Source organism: Acipenser ruthenus, chromosome 7 (genome assembly GCF_902713425.1).
Source record: "Acipenser ruthenus chromosome 7, fAciRut3.2 maternal haplotype, whole genome shotgun sequence".
Lineage (NCBI taxonomy): Eukaryota > Metazoa > Chordata > Actinopteri > Acipenseriformes > Acipenseridae > Acipenser > Acipenser ruthenus.
Window position 1 is genome coordinate 63,919,625 of NC_081195.1, and position 15,726 is coordinate 63,935,350.

General features: G+C 36.5%; 1 protein-coding gene and 1 long non-coding RNA gene across 4 annotated transcripts in view; one reads left to right on the forward strand and one right to left on the reverse strand.

Moving 5' to 3' along the window:
- Positions 1-3,663: 3,663 nt before the first annotated feature.
- Positions 3,664-9,578, reverse strand: LOC117415821 (uncharacterized). Of its 2 annotated transcripts, none has more exons than XR_004546461.3 (3): positions 9,457-9,578; positions 8,738-8,816; positions 3,664-4,006 (listed from the first exon to the last, which is right to left on the reverse strand). It is a non-coding gene; the product is annotated as an uncharacterized LOC117415821 (long non-coding RNA). The 2 variants fall into 2 exon arrangements; XR_009329203.1 differs by lacking the exon at positions 3,664-4,006 and adding an exon at positions 7,889-7,958.
- A 170-nt stretch (positions 9,579-9,748) lies between these two features.
- Positions 9,749-15,726, forward strand: part of LOC117415820 (protein O-mannosyl-transferase TMTC2-like) — a 101,405-nt gene continuing 95,427 nt past the window's right edge. For both annotated transcript variants that reach the window (XM_034026656.3, XM_034026657.3), the window contains exon 1: positions 9,749-10,032. Coding sequence is in view for 1 of the 2 variants with exons in the window: in XM_034026657.3 (XP_033882548.1) it covers positions 9,950-10,032 (83 nt within the window). In the remaining variant the exon portion in view is untranslated. The remainder of the gene's footprint in view (positions 10,033-15,726) is intronic.

Sequence of the window (15,726 nt, forward strand, 5' to 3'; positions counted from 1 at the left end):
TTCTCGCAACATTTTTCATATATGATATATTTTTTCAATAACATTGAAAATTGTAAAACATTTTAAAATTAAAAACTTTTACAATTTTAAAAATTGTAACAAATTTTATAACATAAAATTCCGAGCAACAATTGTCCATCTTACCTTCCAGAGTTTTTTTGCAGTGCTCGCAGGTGAAATGAGGTGCCCAGGGTTTGTCTTGATCCCCGACAGGCATGCCGAAATATGCCTTGTAGGCCTCACACATCTTAGCAGATGCTTCCACGGAGTACTTTTTCGCTCTTGTCTTGATAAATTGGCTGCAGACATAGCAAAATGTGTCTGCCGGAAGCTTGCAGCCTCTTGATGCCATCTCAGAAAAATGCAGATATGTATCCACTTATGTATCCAGCACTAAATCTATCTGGAATGTTCTGGAAAATAGGTAAATTTCAAAATATCACTGTCCTGGTCACAAAAGCAAAGTTTGTGGGGAATAATAGCCATTTTCTATACTTTTGAGGCATAAGCAATTAGGAAATAACACTTACTACCCAGGAACCAAAAAAAAAAAAAAATAATTGTTACACGGTGTAATCGAATACGAAATTAGGGTGATGACTGCACCACTAGTTTCTTATAGACTATAGTATTGTAGCGATCTTGGTTGAAAGCAGGCAGGCGCATCACACAGGGCGAGGCAATTCACACACAGGCGGAGCGCGGGCGCGAACCCGGGACCTCTCGCACTAAAGCACAGCGCCATTTCCGCTGTACAAAACATTTCATGTGTCAGATTTTAATTTGAACTATTTTAGAATATAGTTTCCACACACAGTGTACAGTTTGAGTTTATGGGAATGTAGATTAAAATGGATAGCAGCATTGTAGTGTAGTGGGACAGAGCGGAATAGGACATTCTGGCAGTATGCCCCTCCCCTTTGTGTATTTTATGTTTATATATTGCATGTGGTGTGTTAATGTTGGTGTATCTGTATTGGTGCACGGGAAATAATGGGGTTATGTATCACGAGTGATTTAAATTATATGGTTGTATTTTGCCACGATGATGGCACAATCACTTCACATGCAGATTAAAAGGGGTATTTGTATGGAAGCACGGGAAGTGCACAAAGTAGTTCACGTGCAGATGTACCGAGATTCCAATTGAATGACTGATTAGAAATCCAATCTCGGTACAGCTGCATAAAAGGGTGAATGTTTCACTCACCTGGGTTTGGGTGTACAGTGAGGAGGTACGGGAGAGAGAGAAAGAGGAGATCAAAAATAATAATAAAAGTAAAATACAATTACGATACTTGTTGTGTGTTTAGTGTTCATCCCGTTTATTAGTGTCTGTCTGTTTTGGCCAAAGTGCCGTTTTATTTTGTCTATGTGTGTTTTTCATTTGTTTAACCTTTTTATTTTGTTCAATTATTAAAACGCGCAAGCAGCGCTTTCATTTACCCTGGTGTGGTCTCCAGTCACTTCCTGGCCTGACGTCACCACACATGTCATCATTGCCACAGACATTGGAATTACAACTGAAAAGTAACACTAACATTTTGCAATTACAGTATTTGACAAAAGTTTATATGCCAAGTGTTGAAGACATTAAACTACTAGTCAATTAAAAGTGTACTTTTATCCAAAGTGTCTTAGAGACCACCAAGCCTCCATAGAGCTACCTGCATTATCAGAGCGCTAACTACCTACATTATCAGAGAGCTAACTACCTACATTATCAGAGCTGTAACTTCCTACATTATCAGAGAGCTAACTACTTACATTATCAGAGAGCTAACTACCTACATTAGCAGAGAGCTAACTACCTACATTATCAGAGCTAACTACCTACATTATCAGAGAGCTAACTACCTACATTATCAGAAAGCTAACTACCTACATTAGCAGAGAGCTAACTACCTACATTATCAGAGAGCTAACTACCTACATTATCAGAGAGCTAACTACCTACATTATCAGAAAGCTAACTACCTACATTAGCAGAGAGCTAACTACCTACATTATCAGAGCGGTAACTACCTACATTATCAGAACATTGATTCAGGACACCTGAATCAGTGTTCTTCTCTGAGTTGGACTGGCAGGACACCTGAATCAATGTTCTTCTCTGAGTTTGACTGACAGGACACCTGAATCAATGTTCTTCTCTGAGTTTGACTGACAGGACACCTGAATCAATGTTCTTCTCTGAGTTTGACTGACAGGACACCTGAATCAATGTTCTTCTCTGAGTTTGACTGGCAGGACACCTGAATCAATGTTCTTCTCTGAGTTTGACTGGCAGGACACCTGAATCAATGTTCTTCTCTGAGTGGTTTCAGAAGTAAAAGGGGTTAAACACAACTAACACATAACGCTCATTCAAGTCCTGAACTTCTCAGTCTGGGATTTTCTTTCATACGCATTCCTTGGGCCTCGTGTCACATGTAGATATCCCAAAAACAAACAGCCCTTCACTGCACCCAAGATAAACTGCCTCTAAACTCCACCCGTGAGAGATGTACTGTATGTATTTCAACTAAGAGGGCCAGAATCACTGTTTGGATTTGGAACAAACAAACACACATTTGCTTAATATGGCAGTAATCCAAGTTCTATTGAAAATCGTCCTACTCAATTCACTCTTTCAGAATTATTATTATTATTATTATTATTATTATTATTTATTTCTTAGCAGACGCCCTTATCCAGGGCGACTTACAATCGTAAGCAAATACATCTTAGCGACATGATGTTTACTGTGATTTCTTTATGTTTTTCTAAGTTTCTATGGAAAGGTTGCCCTGGGGAACAATTTTGTGACATGACAAGGACTCCTTCACTGTGTCCTATTGACAAGTGATTGTGGCAATATCTCTTTTGCTACATTCTATTTATAGCCTGACAAGGAACTATCTGTTCTGAATAGTGCTATTCACTTGAAAGAGTAATTGCCACAAACAGTCACTTTGTCAATGCCTCTCATCTGTTTGTCATCAAATCATTTTTCACTCACCCTCAATCTGGTCCACTCAAATGTAAGTGTGTATTTATATCAAGAAAGTCATATGGAATTCATTGGATAAAAATGATCCTCATGTAGAATATTGTGTTCAGTTCTGGTCACCTTGCTACAAAAAGGATATTGCTGCTCTAGAAAGAGTGCAAAGAAGAACCACACCCATTATAATCATGTGATAAGTTAAAGACATTTAAAACGCATCTTGAGGACTATGGGATTATTTTGCATAAAGGGTTTCAGTGATTTTGACGAGGTGATTCACTGTATCCGTGGACTACAAGCCTGGGCTCAGCTTCAGGGTAATACATGTCGTGCTCACAAGATATTATGTCCTGCACGCACATGATAATAAGTAGTGGTCATGAGAAGCTATTCTTGTTTAATTCACACCATGTCCTTTAGGCATTCCATGAAGATGTCACTTCTGGGAGAGCTCAGCACAAATAAAAATAGGCTTGATGAAATGACTACTTCAAGATGTTTAGCATTTCATTGAAAATAAACACATCTAAGAAAATCATCTGTTATGGCAAATTTGGCCCCCCCCCCCCACCCCCCCCCCCCCCGTAGTCCTAAACGAGTCATGTGGCGATTTTGTTTCGTGATTCAGAGTGAACAGAGGAAAAACAACACTACTCTATATCTGTGTGATTTTTATTGGTATTTAATGTTGACATTTTATTGTTTTTGTTATTTATCATCTCTGGATGCTTTACATTACATTGACCTGCGTGTGATTAAATACAACCTTTACAGCAACATTTTATGAACTCATTTTGTCTTATACAGACACACCAATGGTTATGTTGTTGTTGTGATGTGTATCAATAACTTTTGTTAATATACTTTTATGGGGGGGGGGGGTGCAAATTTGCCATGATACCCCTTCCTTTGTCATTTCCTGTTGTTTTGTCCTAGTGGTTTCTAGTCACACAGTTGCGGTGTGTCGTTGTGGACGCATTAGCCGATAACAAACACTTGAGCTTCCTGAGCGTTCATCTAGAAAAGGAACAGGGGGAAAGGATATTGTTAATGATGCAGTTGAAGACAGTGGTGCAACTGAAATAGCTTTCACTAGAAATGTAATACCCAGCTATATAGGTGCTGAATTCTAACATTGGCAAGCAACTAAATGGAAATATGTACACAGGAACAAGGAGAAAATGTTACCTCGTAAAAGCTTTCCATTTTATAAGCCAAAACGTGACAGCATTTTAGCTTTCTAATGACTTACAACTGTTAAAAGGTAGCTTACAAATATATATTTTTTTTCACATGCGCACATGTGCAGACATACCCAAGGAGATGGAATGTTGTTCGCATAGGGTACATTAAAGTACTGTACAAAGTAATTACTTTCCCAATCATAGAATTGTGTGCATGTATTAAGCCATGTTACAATAGTGCTAGTTTTAGTAGTAGTTTTCCATAAAACAGCCCTACAATGTATCCCGACTGATACCCGTTGTACACAAAGGTATCTGATATACTTCTCGTTACTCTCACTAGATGGCAATATACCAGGGGTGAACATATTTCATGTAAACATAATATACCTCAAAAGGATGAGGAAGATAGCATACTAGTGCCTTGTCCTTATATATAACAATCAGACAGTCCTCATAGTTGCAGAATGACACATTATTTGTGGAGATGGCTGCGTATGTATTTACTTTAGTATGGAATATGTTTGAGCTGGTCCAGTATATGCTTGCTGTCTTTAAATGGCAACTGGTAATAACTAAGAGTATTAAAAAAATAAAAAAATAATTCACACAATCCACACATAAAATTACAATCAAAACTGTGGACCCCAGTGACATTCATTACATTTGTATTAATTTTACAATCAAAGAAAAACCTTTTTTACTTTAAAAATCAAATGTTATCCTCATCCACTGTGACCTGATGAAGAGAGCAGAAAATGATATTGAGAAACACTTCTATTCAGTTTTTTCTTTCTAATTACTAAAGTTCTACAAAACGTAGTGCGCACATGGAAACTATATATAAAAAACATCAAAAAAGTGAAATAAATGAGAACACATATTTTATACTCTTAAGATCTCAGCCAGACAGGATGTCAGATCTTGGAAAAGTTGTGTACAAATCACCAAGTCTGGCATCAGCATCTTACGAAACCTGTTGAATGCTTTTTCATGACATCCATCTGAAAATCATCACTTTACATCCTGTTTTCATGGTCAACATGTAAACCGAATAGAAATGCCATTCCCAACCCGTATGCTAATTGTAAAACTGTATATTTCCATTAAAAAAATAAATAAATAAATCTTTTAAAGATTTACAGATTTTATTCATTCTATTTGCTTTGAAAATGTATTGCATTGAGAGAATGCTGCTGAAAGTAATCTCTGAAAATGTTTCTTTTTACTTAATATGAAATCATGGCAACCCATGGGTTAGCAGGGCAAACACAGATATATATGATCAAGCAATGTAACTAAAGCATGCTAAATGGCCAATACATCTAGTAATACTATACAATTATATTAAAAATGACTGGAAGTCTTTCTAAATGTGTTCAACTCCTGACAGAAAACGTTTCTCAAATAATTTAATATTTGTCTTTCATGGCATAAACATGGTGAAAGCATAGCAAAGTGTAAAACGTTAGTGTTGCATTTCAATTGTGATTCCAATGTAGGAGCTATTCAGTTCTGTCCCGCTACACTACAATGGTACTTTAAATTTGAATCTACATTTCCATGAACTTCAACTCTGCACTCTGTGTGGAACGTATACCCTAAAATAGTTCAAATAAACAGTAATATGCATTTTAAATGGCATGCATAAGATGTATATTTAATTCTTATACATTTGGTTGTACAATGATAAGACATTTCAAACTTTACAGAAATGTCTAATTCATTTTATAGATGGGCTTTTTTCTAATGCAAAATGTACATATATTTGTTGTGTGCATAATTCACAAAATCAAAAACTAAAAGTGATATAAGACTAAAATACTCAAACTTCCATAGTGACTAATGGGCCTTTCATATATTCTTTATGGTTATGCTTCTTATTTAAAATGAACCTAAATAAACATCCCATCAGTACAGTATACTGTAATCAGATAGAAATGTCTAACCAGGGCCAAATACCACTTGTTTTTAATTTGGAATAAAACATGTTTCACAGTAGGAGTCCCCTGCAGACGAGCTGGGTGATTTTTAATAGTAGGTCTGAATTTGGGTAGTGTTTCATTATTTCCAGTTACAGCCCTGTGTAAACCAAATCCCAATACACAATGTTAACCATACAAAGGGAAATGATATATTTATTTTATTTAAAAAGACTGCAACTTCACCTTGGTCTGTATTCACTTCCTTGACTTTTGGGGAAGCAAATGATTAGCAGGCCAAATTACTTACATAAATAAATTCTACATTAGACACTTCATTAAGGAGTATGAATAACAATAAGGAAACTGAATTACTTACAAGCTGGTAATTGCAAATTGCCATACATACTGTATGCATATTATTTAATGTATTAGCAGTTGTTATGAATCACATGTGAAATGAATAGGGCAGCTTCAGTTCAAAACCCAGATTAATAAATAAAAGTTTTTTTGTGTGTGTGATGACCACCAATAAAGTGTCTTTATTTTACAATATAATATTTGTTTGAGCGTTTCTATATGGATGGATTAAAGAGTAACATACTATGAGTATGTCGTTGTGTTATATTTTGACTGCATTGTTTTACTGGTAGGTTAATTGCATCATTTATTTTGTTTGGCAAATGCAGGTCTACTGTACCATAAAACCATAAACCATCAAACTGTTTAGACTCTGTATACTGTAGGTAAGTATGTAGTTTCTCTGCAGCTTTATCTGATTGATAATGGGCACACATGTTAGCATAATAAGGTATCTAATTAAGATATCCAAGTGAAATAAATGGGGTTGTGCCTCTTCATCACAGAGCTACACATGAATATGAAGTGGTCATTACTGTAACCTGTGTGTTTTTTTGGTATTTCATATAGTTTACTCACAAAATGACTCCATATTACAGCTCTTGATATGAGAACAAGTATATAGTAATTATTTTAAGCAACATTTGCTTTCATAATATTAGACCTCTTTCTACCTAATCAATCTTGTTTTATATGTTCTAGCTGAACATCATGTTTTACTTATTAATGAAGTTCAATACAAACTAATTCCAGTAATGCTACCTCAAAGCAAACTGGCACACTTCAGTTCTGAATGCTGTCTAGATCATTTTGAATGACCTTTGCTGCTGCAACAGTGTTTGCCACTCATCCTATTTTTGTGTCATCTGCAAATTTAACAAGTTTGCTTACTATACCAGAATCTAAATCATTAATGTAGATTAGGAATAGCAGAGGACCTAATACTGATCCCTGTGGTACACCACTGGTTACCTCACTTCATTTTGAGGTTTCTCCTCTAATCAGTACTTTCTGTTTTCTACATGTTAACCACTCCCTAATTCATGTGCATGCATTTCCTTGAATCCCTACTGCATTCAGTTTGAGAATTAATCTTTTATACAGGACTTTGTCAAAAGCTTTCTGGAAATCTAATATCACACCATGTAAAAAACAATTGTAAGTCGCCCTGGATAAGGGCGTCTGCTAATAAATAAATAAATAAATAAATAAATAAATAAATAAATAAATATGCTTTGCGATGATCCATTGTCGATGTTGCATCCTCAAAAAAATCAAGCAGATTAGTTAGACACGATCTCCCTTTCCTAAAACCATGCTGACTGTCTCCCAGTATACTCTTACCATATAGGTAATTTTCCATTTTAGATCTTATTATAGTTTCCATAAGTTTACATATAATAGAAGTCATTCTTATTGGTCTGTAGTTACCTGGTTCGGTTTTGTCTCCCTTTTTGTGGATCAGTATTACGTTTGCAATTCTCCAGTCTGTCGGTACAGCCCCTGTGTCAACAGACTGTTGCATGAAACCATTGGTGGGGAAATAAATGACAAGATAATAGGGGAATAGAAGCAACTGACAAACACACATGGTGTATTGAACACTGGGATATAGATTCGATTTTGCAGGCTGATGTGATTTGTGTGTATTTGATTTAGATCGTTCAAAAAGCTTAAATAACTTGGCTATGGGAAATCGTTCAAAAAGGGATAATAAGTGTGTTCTGAACTTTCGAACACTGTCTGAGAGGGGTAGCAAAGGCTGGGGGAAATGATTGTACTGATGGTGGGAAGAATCCCACTGGGCACCTGCCCCCTGCTGATTTCATCTGACCCTCGTTATTAGCTATGACAAGAAATGGGAAGTTTATTTTTTCCAGAAACCACACATTCCCTGTCATCTGTCTTCCATGCATCAAATAAGCAGCTGTGATTTTCCCAGAGCTACATTTTTTCTGAAAATTATACTTTCATATTTTTTCCAGTGAAGATTAAAAGACTGTTTTCACAAAGGCTTCAAGGAAAACGTTCTATTGCTGTCGCATATGTAATTTGATTACAAAATGTGTACATAAAACGTATACTATTTCTAATAATTATTAGTACATCACCAGCATGTTCTTTTTTGTCTTTGTAGATGGTAGACCATTCATTGAACTGGTTAGATTTCTTTTCCAAGCAAGTGTGCCTTAAAAAACACTTATATTACATTTTTGTCTTCTAAACTGTGAAAATGAACTGATTATTTTGTATGTTGTGATGAAAGATATATAGTTTATTACCAGGAGACACAAGCACCAGATGCACAGGAAACAGACCAGTGGGATGGGGACAGCAGGATTGTTGACAGATGAAGAACTCCTGAGAAAAAAAATAAAAGCTGAAGACTGAACTGATAAAACAGAGAGCACTCCAGCCCTGTGCATGCTTATCAATGTACTGTAACAAAATGGTTGAACTTATAGTTTTAATATGAAGTCTTTATGAAGACATCTGGCACCACTTTCATAGATTGGTTCCTCTGTTTTGTTCAGTAAACTATAAGAGCACCTTGATGTTGTTTCTTGGTAGCTTGAAAGTTCACAGCTTTGAATCCTGCTGCCTTCTTTGGTGTTTTGGATTGTGTACAGGAACTGCAATGTAAAGTCATGGCCGTGTTTGCCTCTTCAAAATGTACCTGGGCTTTTTGGAGCACTTTTTACATCAGGTTTTTCAATACATACTGATAGTCTGATAATCTGGTAGATTGTAATACTACAACTGGTTTGCACTCAGTTCTAAACCTTGCTGTTAAGTGTTCTTTTCTTTTCAAACACATTCAATCTGAAGTTTACCCTAATACATCAGTGGAATTTCCAAAATCGTTCTGACATTTCTGACATTAAACGGGTCAAGTGCCACATTCTCACAATCCTACCACTTTCTAACACTACACCTGCAACTTCATTTAGTTTTTTAAAGTGACATGTGAAATAAATATTTCCTTGTGTTGTCAACCTACCATATTTAGATGAGTCAGGCAGTGCGATTACATTTCCATTAAACAGGAGGAAATACCAATTCAATACCATCCTTCCGACTGCTTTCTCGCTTAAAGGGTTACCCCTTTGATTACAAGAGACACAGCGCAAGCAGGGAGGCGGGGCGCGTAGAGACATTTAACCGCATGCGACTCAAGCACTCCAGAGTCTCAGACATAGCGGCTCTACAGTGCAGCAAGTCCTGCGCTCAAGCATTCTTCCAAATGCAGCCAGCATCACAATAAATACCAAAGATCTTGTTTTCCCTCTCGAATCAGATCGACACCAAAGGCTAGCACTGCAGACCGAAAATGGGTTAGAGGGAGGAGATGGCCGGATTATTCATTCGCGTACACCACTTTGAAAGGATGGGGAGCTGGGTTTTCAATGTTAATGCAGAAAACATTAAAGAAGAAGAAACAGGATAAAAGACTGCTTTTTTGTCCCCCCTTTTTTCTTTCTTTTTTTTGAGAAATGATTGCAGAGTTGGTGTGCAGCGCTGTGGCTGTGGTCCTCTATTTCAATACTCTGGGTGCTGATTTCTGCTACGATGACAGGTAGGGGCACTGTGATAATCAAACTGTCAGCATTCCCTAAACCACTTTGGCAACTAGGAGAGTGGTAAAAATAAAAAAAATAAAAACGACACGGCTTGTACATTTAAAAAAAAAACAATAAAAAAAAACGTCACAGCCGGTTATATTCATTGAGTCGGACTTCAGACCGAGGCTGTTTGCTGAGATGCAGCTCTCCGTATTTATTTTATTATTCATTTTCAATGCACTGGGCTATAATGTATCAGATGTTTGGCATCCTAGTTTGTAGCATTGTTAAGATTTCAAACAGTGGACTATCTAGAAACTAGGGGTGTCGTACTAGTTACATGGACTGTATGCACAACGACCGCGGGAGACTCGCTGTTTGATTTACAATGCTGCACTGACTTGGTCTTGAGGGAATTATCACGTTAGTTTTCTCAGAGGCGCTCACAAGCTTCACGGTAATTCTGTTCTTTGTGTATTTGTTATCTCTGGATGATTAGACACATGGTTGAAGGAAAACGTGTTGCTTTGGCATTAATTTATGTTACATTTTAAATCTACGCGACTGATTCGACTGGTCCTCTTGTTGTCTGAGAAACTGCCAACGATTCCTAAGAAATGTCATAGTTAAGACTGGTGTCCCTTGGTCTTTTTTCGAATCCAGTGCGCATTGTGAGGCGATGATGAAATGCGCTTCTTTTCTGTTTAAAACCTTCGGACCGGCGCCCTTTGTTTTCCGGTGACTCAATCCGATTACAATTAATGTAGATGCATAATTAAAATATATTGGAAGACTACAGCAGCCTGCTTAATCGTATTAGCAAATCCTGGTAAGTTCCATGCTCGAATATTGACAATTTGAAGGGAAACAACCGGTATCCAAAAAAATAAAGATACATTAATTCATTCATTTTGTTAGATTTTCATCAGCCTCTCTCCAGCGAGGAAATGAATGTTTCCCCGGGGGTTAGGGTTAGCCGTAGCTGTAGAATTTGGTGGTTATATCGACTTCATAAAAAATCGCTTGTCCAATACACTTTATTTAGGCTACATCAGAGAATACAATCATACCTGTGTCTTTGCGTTACATGCGTTACACAAATGAACCCTACACATTTAAAATGAATGCCTTTATTTGTGACAAATATATCTTGATTTACACAATTCACCCGCAATTAGGAACCGTATGGTCTACAGTGTTATAGCAAAACACGTGCAATCAAACTTGAAGTTTTCCATGCGTATACATGGGTATGTAGTCTTTATGTTAAACTGCACGCAGTATTTAACAGTATACCTCAGATGTGAACTATTCTTTCGTGTTGTTGAAGTGTGGGAGTAGGTACATGTTCCCTGCATGATATTACCTTAGGCACCACTCTAGATTATTATTCAATGTTTCTGTTGTGCTTGGGATTATGTGATAATTTAACAGATGGTGCTACTGGTTCATCCTTCCTCTCTGATCGTTTACATTCAGTGTATGATCTGTCTCGTCAGTGTTGGAAACTTGGAGCAAGCCTCAATGCCAGATGTGCATTATAGTATACTAGCAACACTCAATTATACAAGCTAAACAATATTAAATGTAAAACAACAAACAAACAAGTTGGCATTTTAGATATTTACAGAAAAAACAGTGGTAAAGGATACCTTTTAGTCTTTGTTTATTATTTACTGTAACTTGACATTGTATTTACAGATTTTTACCATCCTGAATAATTGTTTAGACCACCATTTGGTCTCACCCTGACAGCAATTACAATTAGTGTGAGTTTTATGAAAATCAGATCACATATGGACTCATATGTGGACTTATTATTATTAACCTTGACATGTTTACACTTGAATTCCTCAGTAACTGAAAAATCACTTATACTTTGTTTACTGTCACACATGTTTGTGGATTCATGCCAGTGAATGCTTTCTCTTCAGAATATGGGCCTATGTCTCATATATTAATCTATTATTATTATTATTATTATTATTATTATTATTATTATTATTATTATTATTATTATTATTATTATTATTATTTATTTCTTAGCAGATGCCCTCATCCAGGGCGATTTACAATCGTAAGCAAATACATTTCAAGTGTTACAATACAAGTAATACAATAAGAGCAAGAAATACAATAACTTTTGTTCAAGTAAAGTATAAGTGTGACAAACCACAATTCAATAATACAGCAGATAATAGTGATAGTTACATCAGGGTATGATTAAATAGTGATAGTTACATCAGGATATGATTAAATACAAAGTACTACAGGTTAAACACTTGGCAGATTACAGTATTCTGAAGTACAGGATTAAATGCAGTAAAATAGGGGCAGATAAGAGCAAAATAAAGCACATTTACATGAAGGGTGATAGTGTCCCAGGATACAAACAGAGGAGTTCTAAATCCATATTTGTCAGTGATGATAGCTGTAAAGTTTTCCCTAGATTATCCATCGTGTTTATCAATGCAGATCAGCTTCCCTGTCTGCAATTGAACACTTTGCGCAGTTTGTTCAAGTACTGCGCTGGTATTAAGTCTTCCTGAAAAAGATAAGATAGGGTGCATCTGCAGAGAGAAGATTCAGGGTGACAAAACATTAAACAAGGTGTGAGGTAAAGTGTACAAGAAACGTCTGATTGTGCTCTGCTACATAGCTGCTGAGGGCTATGTCTTTTAAAGAGTCACCTGTATGCAGTTTTTAAAGGGGAAAGTCAACAGAGAACAGAATTGGGCAAAACAGGCAACCATAAATCACTCAAGCAGAGCACAGCATTTCAATTTATTATCCTGATTCCAGGTAAAACAGACATCACCCTGACTGGACTAAGGGAAACCATCTGTGAACCTTTCTCCAGTTAAACTAGGAGATCTTGGGATCTGGGTGCTTTTAAACCTTTTTCATTCTTTTGTTTTGTATTCAAGTAAAGGAGGTGGTATGTTTTAACTACTCAGTAAAATGGATCATATTGAAAATAAACTTTTTTTGGAAAGTTCTTCAAAGTGAATTTCAAATGTAATGTATCCTTGTCAGCACCATTTCAATATAACGCTTTAGACTGTATATATCTTCATTGTATTGTATACCGGTAGCACAGTACTGAAACAGAATATGTTTTAATAAATCATAACAAAGGGAAAGTCATTTTAACCAGTAATCGTAACAGCAGTCATAGTTCTTTTTAAAGAATTTGTGGATCATGTGTTCAGGTTTGTGCAAGTTTATGTAGTTTCTGTGGGTTGGTCTTTGTAGTTGTTAAAAAAGCTGCATTGCTGTTCATACTCCTCTTGTTAAAATGTTAGTAATAGGTTTACTAAATTGATTTGCAATGTTGAATTCATTACAGAATGAAATGCGGAATATTCTTTTTTTCATAGAGTCGAGCAGTTAAAGATGCTTTCCTGCTACCGTGACTGTTAAACTCAGAATGTTTCAGAAATAAAACTTGCTGTGGCATTCATAAGCATCTTACGTATTTAATAGAAATCAGACTTTGCATAATTTTGTAAATAAGAAAATAAATGAAAATGGCATGGACAAAAATGATGGGACCGCTAACCTAATATTTTGTTGCACAACCTTTAGAGGCAATCACTTTAATCAAACATTTTCTGTAGCTCTCAATGAGACTTCTGCACCTGTTAACAGGTAGTTTGGCCCACTCTTCCTGAGCAAACTGCTCCAGCTGTCTCACGTTTGATGGGTGCCTTCTCCAGACTGCAAGTTTCAGCTCTTTCCATAGATGTTCGATAGGATTCAGATCAGGACTCATAGAAGGCCACTTCAGAATAGTTCAATGTTTTGTTCTTATCCATTCTTGGGTGCTTTTAGCTGTGTGTTTTGGGTCATTATCCTGTTGGAGGACCCATGACCTGCGACTGAGACAGAGCTTTCTGACACTGAGCAGTACGTTTCGCTCCAGAATGCCTTGATAGTCTTGAGATTTCATTGTGCCCTGCACAGATTCAAGGCACCCTGTTTTGGCGCAGCAAAGCAGCCCCAAAACATAACCGAGCCTCCTCCATGTTTCACTGTAGGTATGGTGTTCTTTTCTTTGAAAGCTTCATTTTTTCGTCTGTGAACATAGAGCTGATGTGACTTGCCAAAAAGCTCCAGTTTTGACTCATCTGTCCAAAGGACATTCTCCCAGAAGGATTATGGCTTGTCAATATGCATTTTAGCAAATTCCAGTCTGGCTTTTTTATGTTTTTCTTTCAAAAGTGGAGTCCTCCTGGGTCTTCTTCCATGGAGCCCACTTTCGCTCAAAAAGTGACGGATGGTGCGATCAGAAACTGACGTACCTTCACCTTGGAGTTCAGCTTGTATCTCTTTGGCAGTTATCCTTGGTTCTTTTTCTACCATTCGCACTATCCTTCTGTTCACTCTGGGGTCGATTTTCCTCTTGCAGCCGCGCCCAGTGAGTTTGGCTACAGTTCCATGGACCTTAAACTTCTTAATAATATTTGCAACTGTTGTCACAGGAACATCAAGCTGCTTGGAGATGGTCTTGTAGCCTTTACCTTTACCATGCTTGTCTATTATTTTCTTTCTGATCTCCTCAGACAACACTCTCCTTTGCTTTCTCTGGTCCATGTTCAGTGTGGTGCACACAATGATACCAAACAGCACAGTGACTACTTTTCTCCATTTAAATAGGCTGAATGACTGATTACAAGATTGGAGACATGTGTGATACTAATTAAAGAAACTAATTAGTTTGAAATATCACTATAATCCAATTATTTATTATCTTTTCTAAGGGGTACCAACAAATGTGTCCAGGCCATTTTAGAATATCTTTGTAGAATAAGCAATAAGTCATCTCTTTTCACAGCTTCTTTGCTTTATTCTATGACATACCAAAGGCATGCAAGTATACATGATAAAATAGCTTTTAATTTCATCACTTTTCAGGAGGAATGAAGCATTATTTCAATGAGCTGTAAGGGTACCAACAAATTTGAGCATGTCTGTATATAATGGAAATGGGTCTGCTATTGCACAGGGGCATTACAGGGATAAGCTGTAAGCCAGCCATATTCTTCTGAAGACCATAACTTAATTATAATAACTGCAATTGTATTGTATAATAATTCTCATCAGTACAAATAAAGGAATCAGAATATATACTTTTTTCTGTCCTTGAAATTTGAGAATCTGTATGGTTGAATAAGTCAAATCTATGTAGCTGGTGAGGTCATGGATGAACATGTGCCTATTTTATGAAATTACTTCTGTCAAAACATTCCTTTAGTATCATTGCATCTTGATAATTTCCTATCGATTTAATGAAAACCCATTCCTATTTCTGCCCTTGAGCGCAGTTATTCCGAGCAAACAATTGTGGTCGCCTACAGGCAGAATATTGTGTAATGCACTCCGAAATATATATTGTATTCTTTTATTACTACAGCTGGCGTTTCTTTTATTTCTCATAATGAAACTAACCAATGTTGCTTGACATGGTAAGAGAAATCTGATATGTAATAAAATTGATATATTAGATGTTTACCTTGCAATCCCTCAAAAGATGGATCTGTTTCTATAAAGGCAGGCAAACAGAGATGGATCTCTTTTTAGATATAACTATTTCATCATGTTGGCAGATTACAACTTAAAATAAACAGTACTTGTTCTTGGCAGAAATTGAATTAATATATTAAAGTTATTCTAATCAAGGATGCATTCACATTTACATAAAATAT